This window comes from Lepus europaeus, chromosome X (assembly GCF_033115175.1).
Source record: "Lepus europaeus isolate LE1 chromosome X, mLepTim1.pri, whole genome shotgun sequence".
Taxonomy (NCBI): Eukaryota; Metazoa; Chordata; class Mammalia; order Lagomorpha; family Leporidae; genus Lepus; species Lepus europaeus.
This window is the reverse complement of record NC_084850.1, coordinates 111,513,270-111,527,752: the sequence shown is the minus strand read 5'-3', so window position 1 is coordinate 111,527,752 and position 14,483 is coordinate 111,513,270. Positions and strand designations below refer to the sequence as shown.

Below are 14,483 nucleotides of genomic sequence, written 5' to 3'. Positions count from 1 at the left end.
CCACATTCCTCTGAAATACTCCTCTTCCCAAATGCTTGTTGCTTTGTTGAGTGGGTACTATTGATTAGAGGGGACTTCTATAGCATTGGATGATGGGAAATTGGCAGAATACTCCAGTTACCATTGCTGCGTAACAAATTACCCTAAAACTTAGAAGCTTGAAACAACTATTTTATTTTGCTTATATTTCTGTGGGTTAGAAATTCTGCAAGGATTTGGGACAGTGGATCTTGCATAGAGCTGCAGTCATCTGAAGAATTGACCAGGCTGGATATACAAAGTGGCTTTACTCACATGACTATTAGTTGGCACCACCAGCTCAGCTGCTGACCCAAGTACATACAAGCGGACTTTTCATGTTGTCTAGACTTCCTCACAATATGACAGCTTCAGAGCATCCAGAATCCTACCTTGCAGCTCAGGGCTCCAAATGTGAGTGTTCCAGCATGTATGAAGAAAGGTACATCACCTTGTATATATTAGCATTTGATGTCATGCAGTAGTATTTCCATCATGTTCCATTGGTTATAAGTGAGTCACAAGGCCCACCCAGATTTAAGAGGATGTGACACATACCTACTTCCTAATGAGAGAAATGTCAAGGTCACATTGATTGTAAAGGAGTACGTGGCACAAGAGAGACTGTCATGGCCATATTTGGAAAAGATATCTGCCATACAGGGTTAGTAAAAATAGAATGTGTAAAGTCACTGGATTCAAGGTAAAGTACAGAAGTCACCTGATTTTGTTGAGAAGCAAAGTAAAGAAGCAGAAACTGCAGAATCCTTAAATTCTCACATTCACAAGAGCAAAAGGACTCAAAAATACAGTAGGGATTTAAACAAAACAGAATAAAGTTTCAATAAAGGTCTTAATTTGATTCTATACTCCAGGATAGCTTAAACAATAACACTTTTATGGTTATTCACTCATCATTTCATAAATTTTAAGAAACTTTTAGTGAGTACCTACTACCTGTAATAGTAGTAAAATGTGGACTATTCTAGGCTCTAGGTGCATATCAGTAAATAATTGTAATAGAAAGCCATACACTCATGGAGAGTGTATTTCAGTGGTGTAATAATGTTAAAATAAACAGCAGTTCTTGCAAATTAAGTAAATGATGGTTAAAGGTGTGGCCACATGTGATATAGGAGCTTGCTCCACCCTAGAGGATATTCTGGGCTGGAGTTTTGCCAGGTGATTGTACAACAGTGAGCAATTTGAGAAAGAATTCCATAGATAAAAGGGCTAATTTCTCCTGCAAGTCCGAGTACTTTTGGCTATTATTAACCTCACCTCCCAAATCATGCTGTTTGACAACCACCTTGTGACTCTTGTCACTTGCTGGCATCACTGTTCGAAAGAAATTGCTAAGGGCCCCAGTACTTCACCCTTCCCCATATCTCCATCCTTGTCATGTAATTTGGAGTCCTATAAAGACATCTTATATTTCCTCACATGATTTGCCAATAGAGTAAGGCAGAAAAGAGAGCGCCAGTTCTGAGAACAGACCCTAAGAAGCCTTGCGTGTTTCTACCTTTTCTCTTGCTCCTCTGCCATTGCAATACAATTAGCATGTGTTGGCTTGTTGGAGGATGAGAGACACGTGAGCCAGATCCCAATCTCTTTGGTTTCTTCATGCAAGAGTCAGACTACCTCTAGACACATGAATGATCACAGCCAAGATCCCAGATGCATGAATGATAAACTCATCATTACATGCTACAGGATTTCCTCATTCATTGTTAACATAGAATTTTGTGGCAAAAGTGACTGAACTGAGAAAAACGTGGGGTGGGCCTTTAGCACAGTAGTTAAAATGTCACTTGGGACACTCACATCCCATATTGGAGTGCCTGGTTTGAATCCTGGCTATTCTTTTTGTAATCCAGTTTCCTGTTAATATACACCATAGGAGGCCAGATGATGACTCCAATGTTTGGACCTCTGCCTCCAGATGGAGTTCCTGGCTCTTGGCTTTAGCCTGGCCCACCCCTGGCTGTTGCGAGCATTTGGGAAGTGAACAAGTAGATGATCTCTCTCTCTCTCTCTCTCTCTCTCTCTCTCTCTCTCCCCCTCCCTCCCCTCCTCTCTCTTTCAAATAAAAATGAAAATAAATAAATAAAAATTAAGAAAAAAGAACTGGGAAAAACAGAGCTCTTTTTTTTTTTCTGAGACAGGCTTACAGTTCTAGTTTGAAGCCAGTCAGTGTAGGTTCCTGCCATTGCTGCTGATCTTAGCTCTAGGTAGCAATGTGTGGAAAGATAATCAGAGCCAAATGAACAGAGTTGCCTCTAGATTCATTACAAGGGCGATATGTGAAGGAATGAAACAGAATAAGGCTTCATTTTTGCCTGTTAAGGTATGCATTTTATGTCTCTTTGTCTGAAAGGACAAAAAAAAATCTTTCCTATGAAGTGGACATTGTGGCACAGTGAGTTAAGCTGCTGCTTGTGACACCTGCCTCCCATATCATAGTGTTCAGTTGAGCCCCAGCTATTCTGCTCTGACCCAGCTTCCTGCTAATGCAGGAAGGAGGCAGCTGATGAGGCTCAAGTACTTGGGTTTCTGTCACCCAGGTGAGTGACCCGGATGAAGTTCCTGACTCCTGGCTTCAGCCTGTTACAGTCATTTGGAGAATGAACCAGTGGATGGGGATCTCTCTCCTCTCTCTCTCTCTCCCTCCTCTTTCTCCTGTCAAGTAAATAAATAGATAAATCATTTTTAGAACATCACTCATAAAGCCTATTACAATTGAAGAATTGGGAAGGAAGCCTCCAGGAGAAACTAAACATTCCAGTTGCTTTCTGATGCCCTTCCTTTTTTAACAGTCAAGCTCCCTGCCTCGAAGTGGCCTTAGCTTTAATATTATGAGAGTATTATTAAAAATAAAACTCTTGGCAGCACTATCTGAGGGTGACAGCCATACTATCCTTGAACTGTATGGATGTGTCAGTTCTGGCAATGATGTTGGCAAACTGAGGTCCTTTTCCCAGACAGCCTAACACAAGAACACAGGGGCAGGCTATTTAATCTTTGTTTCCCAGTTATCATGATAATGAATACTTTTGAGGAAAAAATGATTTCAAACAAAACTAGTCTTTCAAGTAAGTGGAGTGGTTGCCTTCCCCACAAAGTGTCAGAAACTTACGTTTGGCACAATCTCTCTCACATGCAAATACCTCTGGCAGACAGGAGAGCTTTGGTCTTCAAGAGTCAATATTTTGAGGAAGGAAGGATTATTTTTTAAAAGCTGAGCATAAGAAACACATGTAATTTGCATAACTCTTCATTGTCTGTCTTTACCACTGAAATATAAGCCCCAAGAGGTGTAGGACCACGTCTATGTTATATACGCGTGTACTTACAGGTTCCAAGACACAGGAGACCCCCAATAATGCCTGCGGAAAGAAAATGAAAAGGGAACAACCATGATGAGAAATGTAGAGAAGGAGGAAGCTAAGGACACGCTTTAGAGAGATTTAAAAATCGAATTGAATTCTCACACAGCGTTATCCTTGTATCAGCTAGTGAGCCACCTCAAGATATTTATTAGACTCTTACTATGCATACGGGGCAGGGGATGCCTCACTCTCTTGCCCTACCCTGATGTGGTTTTTACTCCTGTATATTCCAAGAAAAACAGTATGAGAACCAAAGGCAAGAAAAAGTTTCCACGTGGGGCATTTCACCATCTTAATGCATGGAACATGAGGTACTCAACCCCTCCGCAGCCTTTAGGATTGAAACATTCTGAATGAGGACTCTAACGGGACCAAAGGCGAACCACAAGCGTAGCAGAGGACACCTAGTTTTTTCCTGCTACTCGAGCCTACTTAAGTGGCTTCTCAAACTTTAAGGTGCATGCGATCCGCAAGGGATCGTGCTAAATATTCAGATTTTGATTCAATAGGCAAAACCTGAGGTACTGCGTTTTTAATATGCTCCCAGGTGATGCTGATGCTGCCTACCTGAGAACCACACTTTGAGTGTACAACGGACTCCAGGTCGTCACCTCCTCCACCAGGTGTGCGAATACCCAGTCTCAGCATTCCCGATCCGTGTCCCGTACGTCCCCGGTCTTCCTTTGGGAGGGGAGGAGCCGAGGGCGGAGCGGGAGGAGTGGCGCGGGCCCCGCGTGGGTCCTGCCGGAGATCACCTCGGCCCCTCGGAGAGGCGGTCGAGCTGCGGCGGCGCAGGAGGGGGCGGGTTCGGCGAGGGCGCGGCCTCTGGGAGGGGGGCGCACGACGCGCATCCCCAGCGCGCTCCCGGGCCACTCGGGAGCCTCGCGCAGCCCGGTGCCCCACTTGGCCATCCACTCCGTAGTCTTCTTCCTCGCGCCCGCCTCCTCTTGTCACCTCTCGTCTCATCCTTCGCGCTCCATCCCCGCCGCATACACCGCCATCCGAGTTCCTCAGACAGCCGGAGGTGGTGCACAGGGCCACAGGGCGCACCCTCAAGCGGTCCCCAGCTCGGCTTTGAGGGGCACGAGCGACAGCATGGACACCAAGCGATGCTTTGCAAACCGCTTCGATGACTACCAGGGCAGCCTGCTGGCGGGCCAGTGCGAGGAGGCGGTGGCGCCCTTGGTCACCGCCACCATCGAGCGCATCCTCCAGGAGCTGCCTCCGCTTGGGGGCGGCGCTGAGGCCCGGGGTGCCACGGCCACCGCCAGCGGCTGCCAGGGGGGGCTGTACAGCGGCGTGGCCGGGGTGGCCTACATGCTCTACCACGTCTCCCAGAGTCCGCTCTTCGCCGCGGCCCGGGAGCGCTACCTGCGCTCGGCCAAGCGCCTCATAGACGCGTGCGCCCGCGCCGAGGAGTGGGGTGAGCCGGACGCCGACACTCGCGCTGCCTTCCTGCTCGGGGGCGCGGGCGTGTACGCCGTGGCCACGCTCGTATATCACGCCCTGGGTCGGTCCGACTACGTGCAGCCGCTGGGCAAGTTCCGGGCTCTGTGCGCCGTCTGCGCGCCGGTTTCCTTCCTGGAGTGCGGCTCGGACGAGCTGTTCGTGGGCCGCGCGGGTTACCTGTGTGCCGCGCTGGTGCTCAAGCAGAAGCTCGCCCAGGAGGTAAGAGGCAGCCCCGGCCGCGGGAGGGCGCTCGCCGCCTGCCCGGCCCGGCCCGACCGGCCCGGCCCCGCCGCCCTTCCCGGACTCCCTGACTCCCGCCCCTGCGTGTTCTCCGTCTCTCTTTGTTACTCTTTGTCTGGCGCTGCCATTTCTTGTCTCTTGAGGTTTACCTCCTGCTTTTGTGCATTTCCCCTCTCTTTTCCAGTCTCATTCGTTGGGATCCTCCTCTTGGCTCTTTGTTGTGTTTTAGGCCGAACGTGGCCTCACCCCGGACTCCTCTTTGCCCAAGGGCTGACAGTGTGACCCTTTCAAGTGACATTAGAAAGGAAACACCTCAAAAACAGAAGGGATTTCCCTTCGTTTGACTGTGCTGTTAAAAGCTGAGGCACCTGGAAATGTCCGAGCACTAGAAAAGTAACAGAACTTGTGGGGGCCTCCGTGGAGGTTAGTTGCTTCTGAATCCTTGGGTCTGCAACAGAGGATAACCGCCCAGCTGGTCTGATGCGCTCACTGCCTTGCTTACTGTGCAGCTCCTTCAGGGACTCTTATTGAATGCAAATCGGATAGAATTTCTGTTTTTGGAAATGCAGAAACGCGGGCACAACTGTACCCCATGGTGGTTGAATGTGCATTTTTCATTTTAAAATGTGTACTTAGGATGGACAAGACCACTGACAGGGGCAGCTTTCCTCCATGTATAGCTTTTCAGTGTCTTCTTGAAATGAATTGGATTTCACATCTATGTATGGGTTTTTTTTTTTCTTCTTCTTCTGGATCCACTTTTGAATGCAGCATGTAGCTATTGGAAGAGAATGTGCCAGTTTCTTTGGAGTAGGGAAAAAAAAAACTCCAAAGGATCATAGTAACTAGAACTGAAAGGGAGGCACTTTCATTCATAATCCACTGGAGCCGAATACGGTTCTAGACAGGAAGTGACACATTTAATTTGGCTTTATTTGGGTGAGAAGGGCGTTTGAAGAAAAATTAAAGATATACAGAATGTTTTAAAAGTAATTAACTCAGATAACCTCTACAGCGGCAGACATGATTTTTTTTTTTTATTTAAAGCAGGTGAGGTTGTTTCAAGTGAGAAAAACGATTACTAAAGAATGTGCATGGTGCTAGCAGGGCGGCAAAGGTCTGTGTGACAAAGTTGTCTTGAAATAGTTCACTCTGCTTCTGAGTCACTGTTATCTGCTAGCAGTTTCCCAAGGGCCCTTCCAGTTGTATAAAACCTTTTAGAAGGCCACAAAGCTATTTACATATCATTTGCATTGCATTTGCATCTGCTTCCCAGACCTTGCAGTCTGGTGATCCGCAATTTTCAATTTTGTCCCCCAGTCGTTTTCCTTAAGCTTGCTTCTTTCTGTTTCCTTGCCTTGGGATCTTTTCACCAGAATGGCATGGCAAAGAGTGTGAGATCCACCAAGTCACACCAGTAGAAGCAGAATAGAGAGACTGCCAGAAATCTGGTGCTCTAGGGCCAGTGTGTAACACTGATCCACAGACATGTTTATTAAGACCTCTCTTCCACCCTCCTGTCAAGCCAGATCTGTCTTTCTGTGCTATGAATCTCCATCCCAAAGTCCTTGCCAGCACATGACTAAGTAGATGATCCATAAACCTTGGTGAACTGGGATTTCCAACTTGTGTCATTTTTCCATAAATAATCTATCACTATGTTTCAGGTTTCTTTCCCTCCGATGTCATTTATATTCACCTTCCTCTAACAGTTCTCTCAGTTATCACCCTTTTAGATCCTCCCCACACTACTTGACGTATCCTTGCCGCCTAATAAATATGTGAATGGCTGAATCACCGTATCTTGAAATTAGTACAGTGTACTCTGAACTGGATTCTCCCACGCAAGCCATTCCATCTACCTCTAAGAAACTAATTTTCTTAAAAACACTTTTCATTGTGTCATTTCCCAGCTCAACATCCTGCAATGGATCCTTATTACTTTTTTTTTCCCTAGGGACTTCTCTTACAGTTAAAACCACAATACTTAAAATGGCCGACAAGGCCCCACATGATCTTGCCCCCTGCGTCCCTATTCCACTTCCGGCTTACTCTTCTTCAGCCACACTGACCTTGCTGTTGTAGGCATTCTCCTGTCTCAGGGTGCTCGTACTCTTTGTTCTCTCTGCTTGGAACACTTCCTCCAGATATTTTTATACCTAGATTCCTGACCTTGTACAGGTCTTTACCTCCTCAGTGAGGCCTTTCCTATCTGCCCTATGTAAAATTGCAGCCACATCCCCTGATTTATTCTCCCTCCATGATTTATTTTATTAGGTTTCTTTATGTTTCCACCAATTAGAATGTAAGCTCCATAAGGGTGGAATTTTTTTGTTTCATTGCTCTCTCCTCAGCATCAAGACACATATCTAGATAACTTTTTTTTTTTTTGCTGTTGTTGAATATACTGTCCAAAATGTGGCTTTCTTTCTCACCCAGTTTAAATGGTGGCTCATTTGTGAATATTTTTCTCTATGATTATGCTTTTGGTGTCATGTTTAATGAAATCTCAGTAAGTGTTTGTTGAATGAATGAATGAATGAATGAATGTAGTTCTCACAAATTTTCCCCAGATGAACCTCAACCATTAGACTGCTATGTCTTAAAATTTTAATGTGCATGGGCATCACCTGCAAATCCTGTCAATAAAATACTGATTCTGAATCAGGCTTGGGATGGGGCATTTCTAACAAGGTCTTAAGTGATGCTGATGTTGGTGGTCTATTGACCATGCTTTGAACAGCAAGGCAACACAGTACTATACAGGTTTTGGCATTATGCCAGCCACATCTATTAAGGCATGCTGCATGATACCATTATATATTTATATTTATTATAAGACTGTAGTTTAGAATGCTGATTACTACAAGGGTACTTCAAAAATTTCACAGGAGGTGAGATAAAAAATAAGTTTATTTTGGTGCAAAAATTTTTTTCAAGGCGTGTCTATGAGTATATTCTACCAGCTTCCATTCTGAGGACTCACCATACAGATTTCTCTCAGGTCCTAGAAACCAGAAATAGTTATGTTCCTTCTGGCAATTTATTGGATATTTTAACCTTTGAAATATTCCATGTAACTGATTGTACTTCTCACTTTGTGCTGGCTTTTAAGAAGTGTTTGGCCAGAATCGTGGTCCACTTAAGCTAGCACACGGTGCCTTATCCATGTATATTTTTATGTAGCAGCATTTACCCCTGGGCTTATCTAATTTGTTCCTTTGTAAATGTATCCTTTTCTTCATTTTATAACTTGTATTTATGTTTATAAGATTCAAAGATGAAAACAGATGTGTGTGTAAGTAGAGAAAGACAGGCATACAGAGAGAATCACTACCCAGGTAGTATATTTTCATTTAACTTGGTCCTCCTGGTAATACTCAAGTACCACTGAGGATTTATTAGGCAGATACCCTTGAGCAATGGGGCACTGAAGTCCCATAAAATCTTTTGTTGGGTCATTTCTGCTTTCCACAGATGGGCAGAAATGTTACAGGCAATAGTGATGGGATTAAGGGGAGGCCTAGGACCCCAGTTAAAATAATTTTGCCACTGAGTGATCTTGGATAAGTAATTTAACATTTTGAGCTTCAATTTAATCCTATGTAAATGGCTTAATAAAAGTTTCCTTAATAAAAGACTTGTTCTGCCCTTTATTTGTTAATTCAGTGAATAGCAGGCTTCTGCGTTGTGCCAGATACCTTACTAGATACTGGGACTCAGCAGCGAAAAAAAAGCAATATAATTCTGTTGTGCTGTGCGCTCTGACAGAAGTAAACTAGCTTGGGGCACATGGAGACAGTAGGCCTGCAATTAGGATAGATTGGTAGGAAGGCTTCTCAGTAGAGGTGATGTCCTGGCTCATCCCTAGAGCACAAAAATGAAGCGACTGCCCCAAGAGCAGACATTCCAGGCAAAGAGCACAGCAAGGACAGAGCCCTGGAGCTGGGCAACAGCTTGGAGATTTCAAAGAAATGGAAGGAGGCCAGCATGGCTTGAGCAAGAGAGTAGGTGACAGAGGAGTTCAATACCATGGAAAGAGGTAAAATCCTACATGGCCAGGTCAGTCAAAGTTAGGAACTGGCATTTGTTCTTGTTTAACCAAGGGAATGTCTTTATCTTATTTACCTTTTAAAAAGATTGCCTTGATTTTCTGTTTGGAGAGTGGATTGACAATATTACGAATGATTGCAAAGTGCACTGGTTATAGAGGCTCTAACCCCCTTTTGTACCAAGGACTCGTTTGTCTTTCTGGTGAAACCTATGGGATCTTCCCTTAGAAGAAGATTTTTGAATGCATAATATAAAACAAATAGAATTAGAAAGGAAGTCAGATTACAATTCAATCACCAATCATACATGCATTTTTATTAGCACGGTAAATTACAATATTTTGTAATGGGCCTAAGGATTATGGTATTTTTGAAGCAGTTATAATGGCTGATAATATTTCAACATATCTTCAACAACTTCAGTGTAATATGCATAAATCTGTGATATCAGTAGGTGGCAAAGTTTGTGGTCTACATTTGTCATGGAAGGAAATGCTTCATTGTTTAACTGCATATATAGATGTGATTTTATTTTCCCAGACAAACGAGATTGGTTTGAAAGTTGCTATGATGACTAACCCTAGATAAAATACCTAGCATCATGTTTGGCATATAGTAGCTGCTTAATGAAATCAGTAGTAGCCCTTTTTGCTCCTGCTAACGGAAAACCCAAGGTAAATCTGAGCATCACATAAGTAATTATATTCAATATATGGTATCTGTCTTCCTGCTGTAATTAAAATGATTGCAGAGTTGTTAATTGGGTACTCAGCTTGCTAAGGCAGGTGGCTGGCAGCTGTAAATGTGGGTATGCTTTTAGCTCATAACAGAATGTCCAATAAAAAGTGATTGAAATCATGTGAACATTTATTACTTCACTTAAAGAGTGTAGAGCTGGACTTCAGTATTGGTTTGGCAACTCAGGAGCTATAAGAACTCAACCCTTTTCTGGCCATTTTCTCTGCTAGTCTCAGTGTGTGAGCTGTGTCATCCTTCACTGATGTAACATGGCTGCTGCCACTCCAAGCAGCATGTTCCTGTGCAATTGAAGTAAAGAGGCAAGATCTGAGGCTTCTTTGCTCTGCATCTCCTTTAACATGCAGAACATTATATCCTAGAGGAATTTCCTTTCTGACTCATTGCCAAGCACGTGGTCCCTGGCCAGTTCTAGTTTTTCAGGGGAGCCTGGAACAGACAAGAAAGAAAGAAAAGGAAATGGCTGTTGGGTGGCTACCAAACTGCCTGTCCTTTGGCACTCCTTGGCAAGGTCTGTCTGTGACTTCCCCTCTCCTTTTTTCATTAACACACTTCAGTGTTTCTATTAAGTATTAATTAAAAATTTTAATAACGTTTTGGGAGCATACGTTATGGCAGTAATTGTTTTCACTTTTCCTGATTAACTTAAAAACTATCACTATCATACTCACAAGGTAAATTCAATCATAGGATACAGAAAGATATAAAGCAAAATAAATCATCTTTGAATTAATAGTAGTTAACATTTATTTTCTTTTACAAGAAATGGTATATTCCATAAAATGCCTTTATTTTCATCCACTGACACAAATGATCAAATCATACATATATTCTACAGCTTCCTTTATTGATTAATATACCTTGTGGATCTTTACACATTACTGTAGAGAGATGTCCCATTTTTTATACTGGTGCCATTTAATGGCAATACCGTGATTAAATCCTTATTGATGGACATTTAGGTTAAGTTTCTTTTTCTTTTTCTACAATGAGCACTATCATAAAGAACATTTGCCTACTTTTGCAAGTACATAGGGGCTTCATGGCAAATTCTTAGTATCTCTGAATTCCATTTTCCACAAACTTTTAGAAGTCCTCTGATATGTTTGTTGGATAAACTTTTAAAAATACAATTAAAATGTGGAAATCTATTCATAGTTTCTCATAATATGCATTTTCCATGAGGTTTTTGAAGAGCCCTCACCAAACTGTTGAGTAGAAAAGGAAAATGGAGGTTTTGAGAGTATAAATTGAGAAATGAGTCCCCTTAGTGTTCTTTTCCACTGTTACCAAACAAAATGCATGTATTTCCTTCAATATTTTGAGTTGAACAGTCCTTGTTCTTAAAACAAGTATATTTGTGCACTGGCTATGTAAACCCTGACGTTTGACTTGAAATGACAGCAGGGTTGGGGAAGCTGGATTTTTGTAGACCAACTTAAGTTCCTAATTGCCTTATTATATTCCTTCCTTCCAGGAAGCAGAACATTTCCATGGGCTACAGCTTAGATCCTTTGTGACTCATGACCCAGAATACTGTGAATGCTAAAAAGATGTAATAAGAACTAACAATGATTGATCGCTTATTTTTACACACTGTTGTAAGCAATTTACATATATTAATGCCACTTTTTTAATACACCTAAGTGTTATTTTAATTTTAAATTGACAAATAATGATAGTAGGGACCAGAGTTGTGGCGTAGCAGGTTGTGCTGCTGCTTGCAACACCAGCATTCCATGTAAGAGTGCCAGCTCGAGTCCCAGCTGCTCTGCTTCTGATCCAGCTTCATGCTAATGTCCCTGGGAAATGGCAGAGGATGACCCAAGTACTTGGGTCCCTGCCACCCATATGGAGGGCCTATATGGAGTTCCTGGCTCCTAGATTTGACCTGTCCCAGCTTCAGCTGTTGTGGACATTTGGGGAGTGAACCAGTGGATAGAGGATCTCTCTCTTGTTCTGCCTTTCTAATAAATGAATTAAAAATAAGAATTATATATTTATGGGGTACAGTGTGATGTTACTTGCACATATTGTGGAGTGAGCAGATCAGGCTAAGTAACATAGTCATCACCTCACGTACTTTTCATTTCTTTGTGCTGTGAACATTTAAAATCTATTATTTTAGCAATTTTGAAATATACAGTACAGTATTATTAACTATAGTCACCTTTTTGTGCTGTTGATCACCAGAACTTATTCCTCCTGTCTAACTAAAACTTTGTACATTTTAACCATTTTCCACTGTTCTAGCTGCTGATAGGCACCATTCTACTTTCTATTTCTTGGTTTTATGTTTCTTAAGTTCCATGTATGTGTCACTTAGTACTAACAACAGCCTTATAACATGGGCACCAGTACTATCTCCAGCATTCCCAATGAGGAGACTGAGTAACAGTTCCAAATCATACAACTAGTCAGTGACAGAGATGAGGTTCCATCTCCTGTGGCTGGTTACCAAATCTGTGGTTTCAGTTGGTGTTCTCATCATTTTAATGTGTATATAAACCACAGGTACCTTGTTCAAAATCAAATTTTGGCTCAGTGGGTGTGCAATCAGACCCAAGAATCTATAGCTCTTGGTCATGCCACTGTTAATGATACACTGAATAGACCCATACAAAGATCTAAATGACTATTTTCTCCAACTTTTATGGGATTGCTTGTTAATAAATTTGATTCCCCAAACCTAATCATTTTCATCATTTGTCCTTGTTATGAGAAAGACTTCATCTACAGATGCCATAGTTTCAGCTCTCTGGTTTAGTTACAGTGAAGGAAAGGTTCACTGCCTGGCATTTCTCCTTGTAGATTTAAGGATTCTCTTAACATCTATTGAAAGAATGAATGAATGCATGAATTTCTTTTCTCTTCCAAGATCAGGCATGTTCAGGGTAGTATGGCCGTAGACTCTTTTTCCTTAATAAATCTAATTTTACAGTCTATATAGAAGCATTTTAGAATTTACTTAAAAGCCCAAATAAATCATATTCCAGCATTTTAAAATTACTTCCTTATCCTACAAGAAGAGACACTTAACTACAATATTCCCCGATGAGTTAGAAAATACGATCTTGTTGCCACTCCTATTTCAGAATCATTCAGTTATTTGTATCTGTATGACATAAAGTAGTGCTTCTTCCCCAACTCTATATTAATTTAAATTGGATGATCAGATATTTTTCTTTTGATTTTAAAATATTTTTGATATAATGATTTAACGTCCCCATTCAAAATAATGCAATTAGCATTAAGTATAATTTCCTTATACCCTATCATCTTTTTTTGGGGGGGGGGGACAGGCAGAATTAGACAGTGAGAGAGAGAGAGAGAGACAGAGAGAAAGGTCTTCCTTTTCTGTTGGTTCACCCCGCAAGTGGCTGCTGCAGCTGGCACACCGCGCCGATCCGAAGCCAGGAGCCAGGTGCTTCCTCCTGGTCTCCCATGCGGGTGCAGGGCCCAAGCACTTGGGCCATCCTCCACTGCACTCCCGGGCCACAGCAGAGAGCTGGACTGGAAGAGAAGCAACCGGGACAGAATCCGGCGCCCCAACCGGAACTAGAACCCGGGGTGCCGGCACTTCAGACAGAGGGAAAGCATTAACTATGGAAAGAGTAAAAAGAGAGGCCTACCTTATCATCTTTTAATATACATTCCACTGGCAGCTCACTAGGCTAATCCTCCACCTGTGACGCCAGCACCCAGGGTTCTAGTCCCGGTCGGGGCGCCGGATTCTGTCCTGGTTGCTCCTCTTCTAGGCCAGCTCTCTGCTGTGGCCTGGGAGGGCAGTGGAGGATGGCCCAAGTGCTTGGGTCATGCACCCGCATGGGAGACCAGGAGGACGCACCTGGCTCCTGGCTTTGGATCGGTGCAGTGCACCAGCTGCAGCGGCCACTTGCGGGGTGAACCAACAGAAAAGGAAGACCTTTCTCTCTGTCTCTCTCTCTCTCACTGTCTAACTCTGCCTATCAAAATATATACATTCCACTAAAACCCAAACTTAGTATTGCAATTATCTGAAGAGAGCATGGTTCAGTTTCCTTGTTACTGGATAAGTAAATTGGAGGAATAAGCACAGTCAAAATTATTTTAAAGGTACTGACTTCTTTATTTTGCGAATAACTAAAACTCCCAGTGTTCTATAGAGAGCTTGTTTTAATGGGATTTTACTTTATCTGTTGACCTCTGAATGTGAAAATGATAGATTGTATTGATTTATTATCAACTTCTTGCTAATTTCAATTTTGCTGTTACAAATGATGTTTACCACGTGATTGACAGTTGCATGATACACAGTGGGGTTCCTTTGAGTGGCAGGGATATCCTTTCGTATCCCTAAGTGGAGATGATCTCTTGGTAAACTGACCCAACAGTCCATGATTTGTCCAAGGAATTGTTGCTTTTCTTTAATCAATTTTACAAATTTGTCATTGATTTAAAGTCTTTAATTAAGTACAATTCCTTAGATGTTTTGTTTCTTTCATAAAAACTTATTCTAATACATTAAATATGTCTAAGAACTACTTAACTATTCCTAATTATTTTCTCTGTGGATTTAGTTACTAGAGAAACTCATCAA

At 42.6% G+C, this 14,483-nt stretch overlaps 1 protein-coding gene across 1 annotated transcript in view; it reads left to right on the top strand.

The window, feature by feature from the left end:
• The first annotated feature begins 4,502 nt into the window (after positions 1-4,502).
• The window catches only part of LANCL3 (LanC like family member 3), a 90,900-nt gene continuing 80,919 nt past the window's right edge, over positions 4,503-14,483 (top strand). Inside the window, exon 1 of the mRNA XM_062184331.1 lies at positions 4,503-5,075. Within this exon, the coding sequence (XP_062040315.1) occupies positions 4,503-5,075 (573 nt within the window). The remainder of the gene's footprint in view (positions 5,076-14,483) is intronic.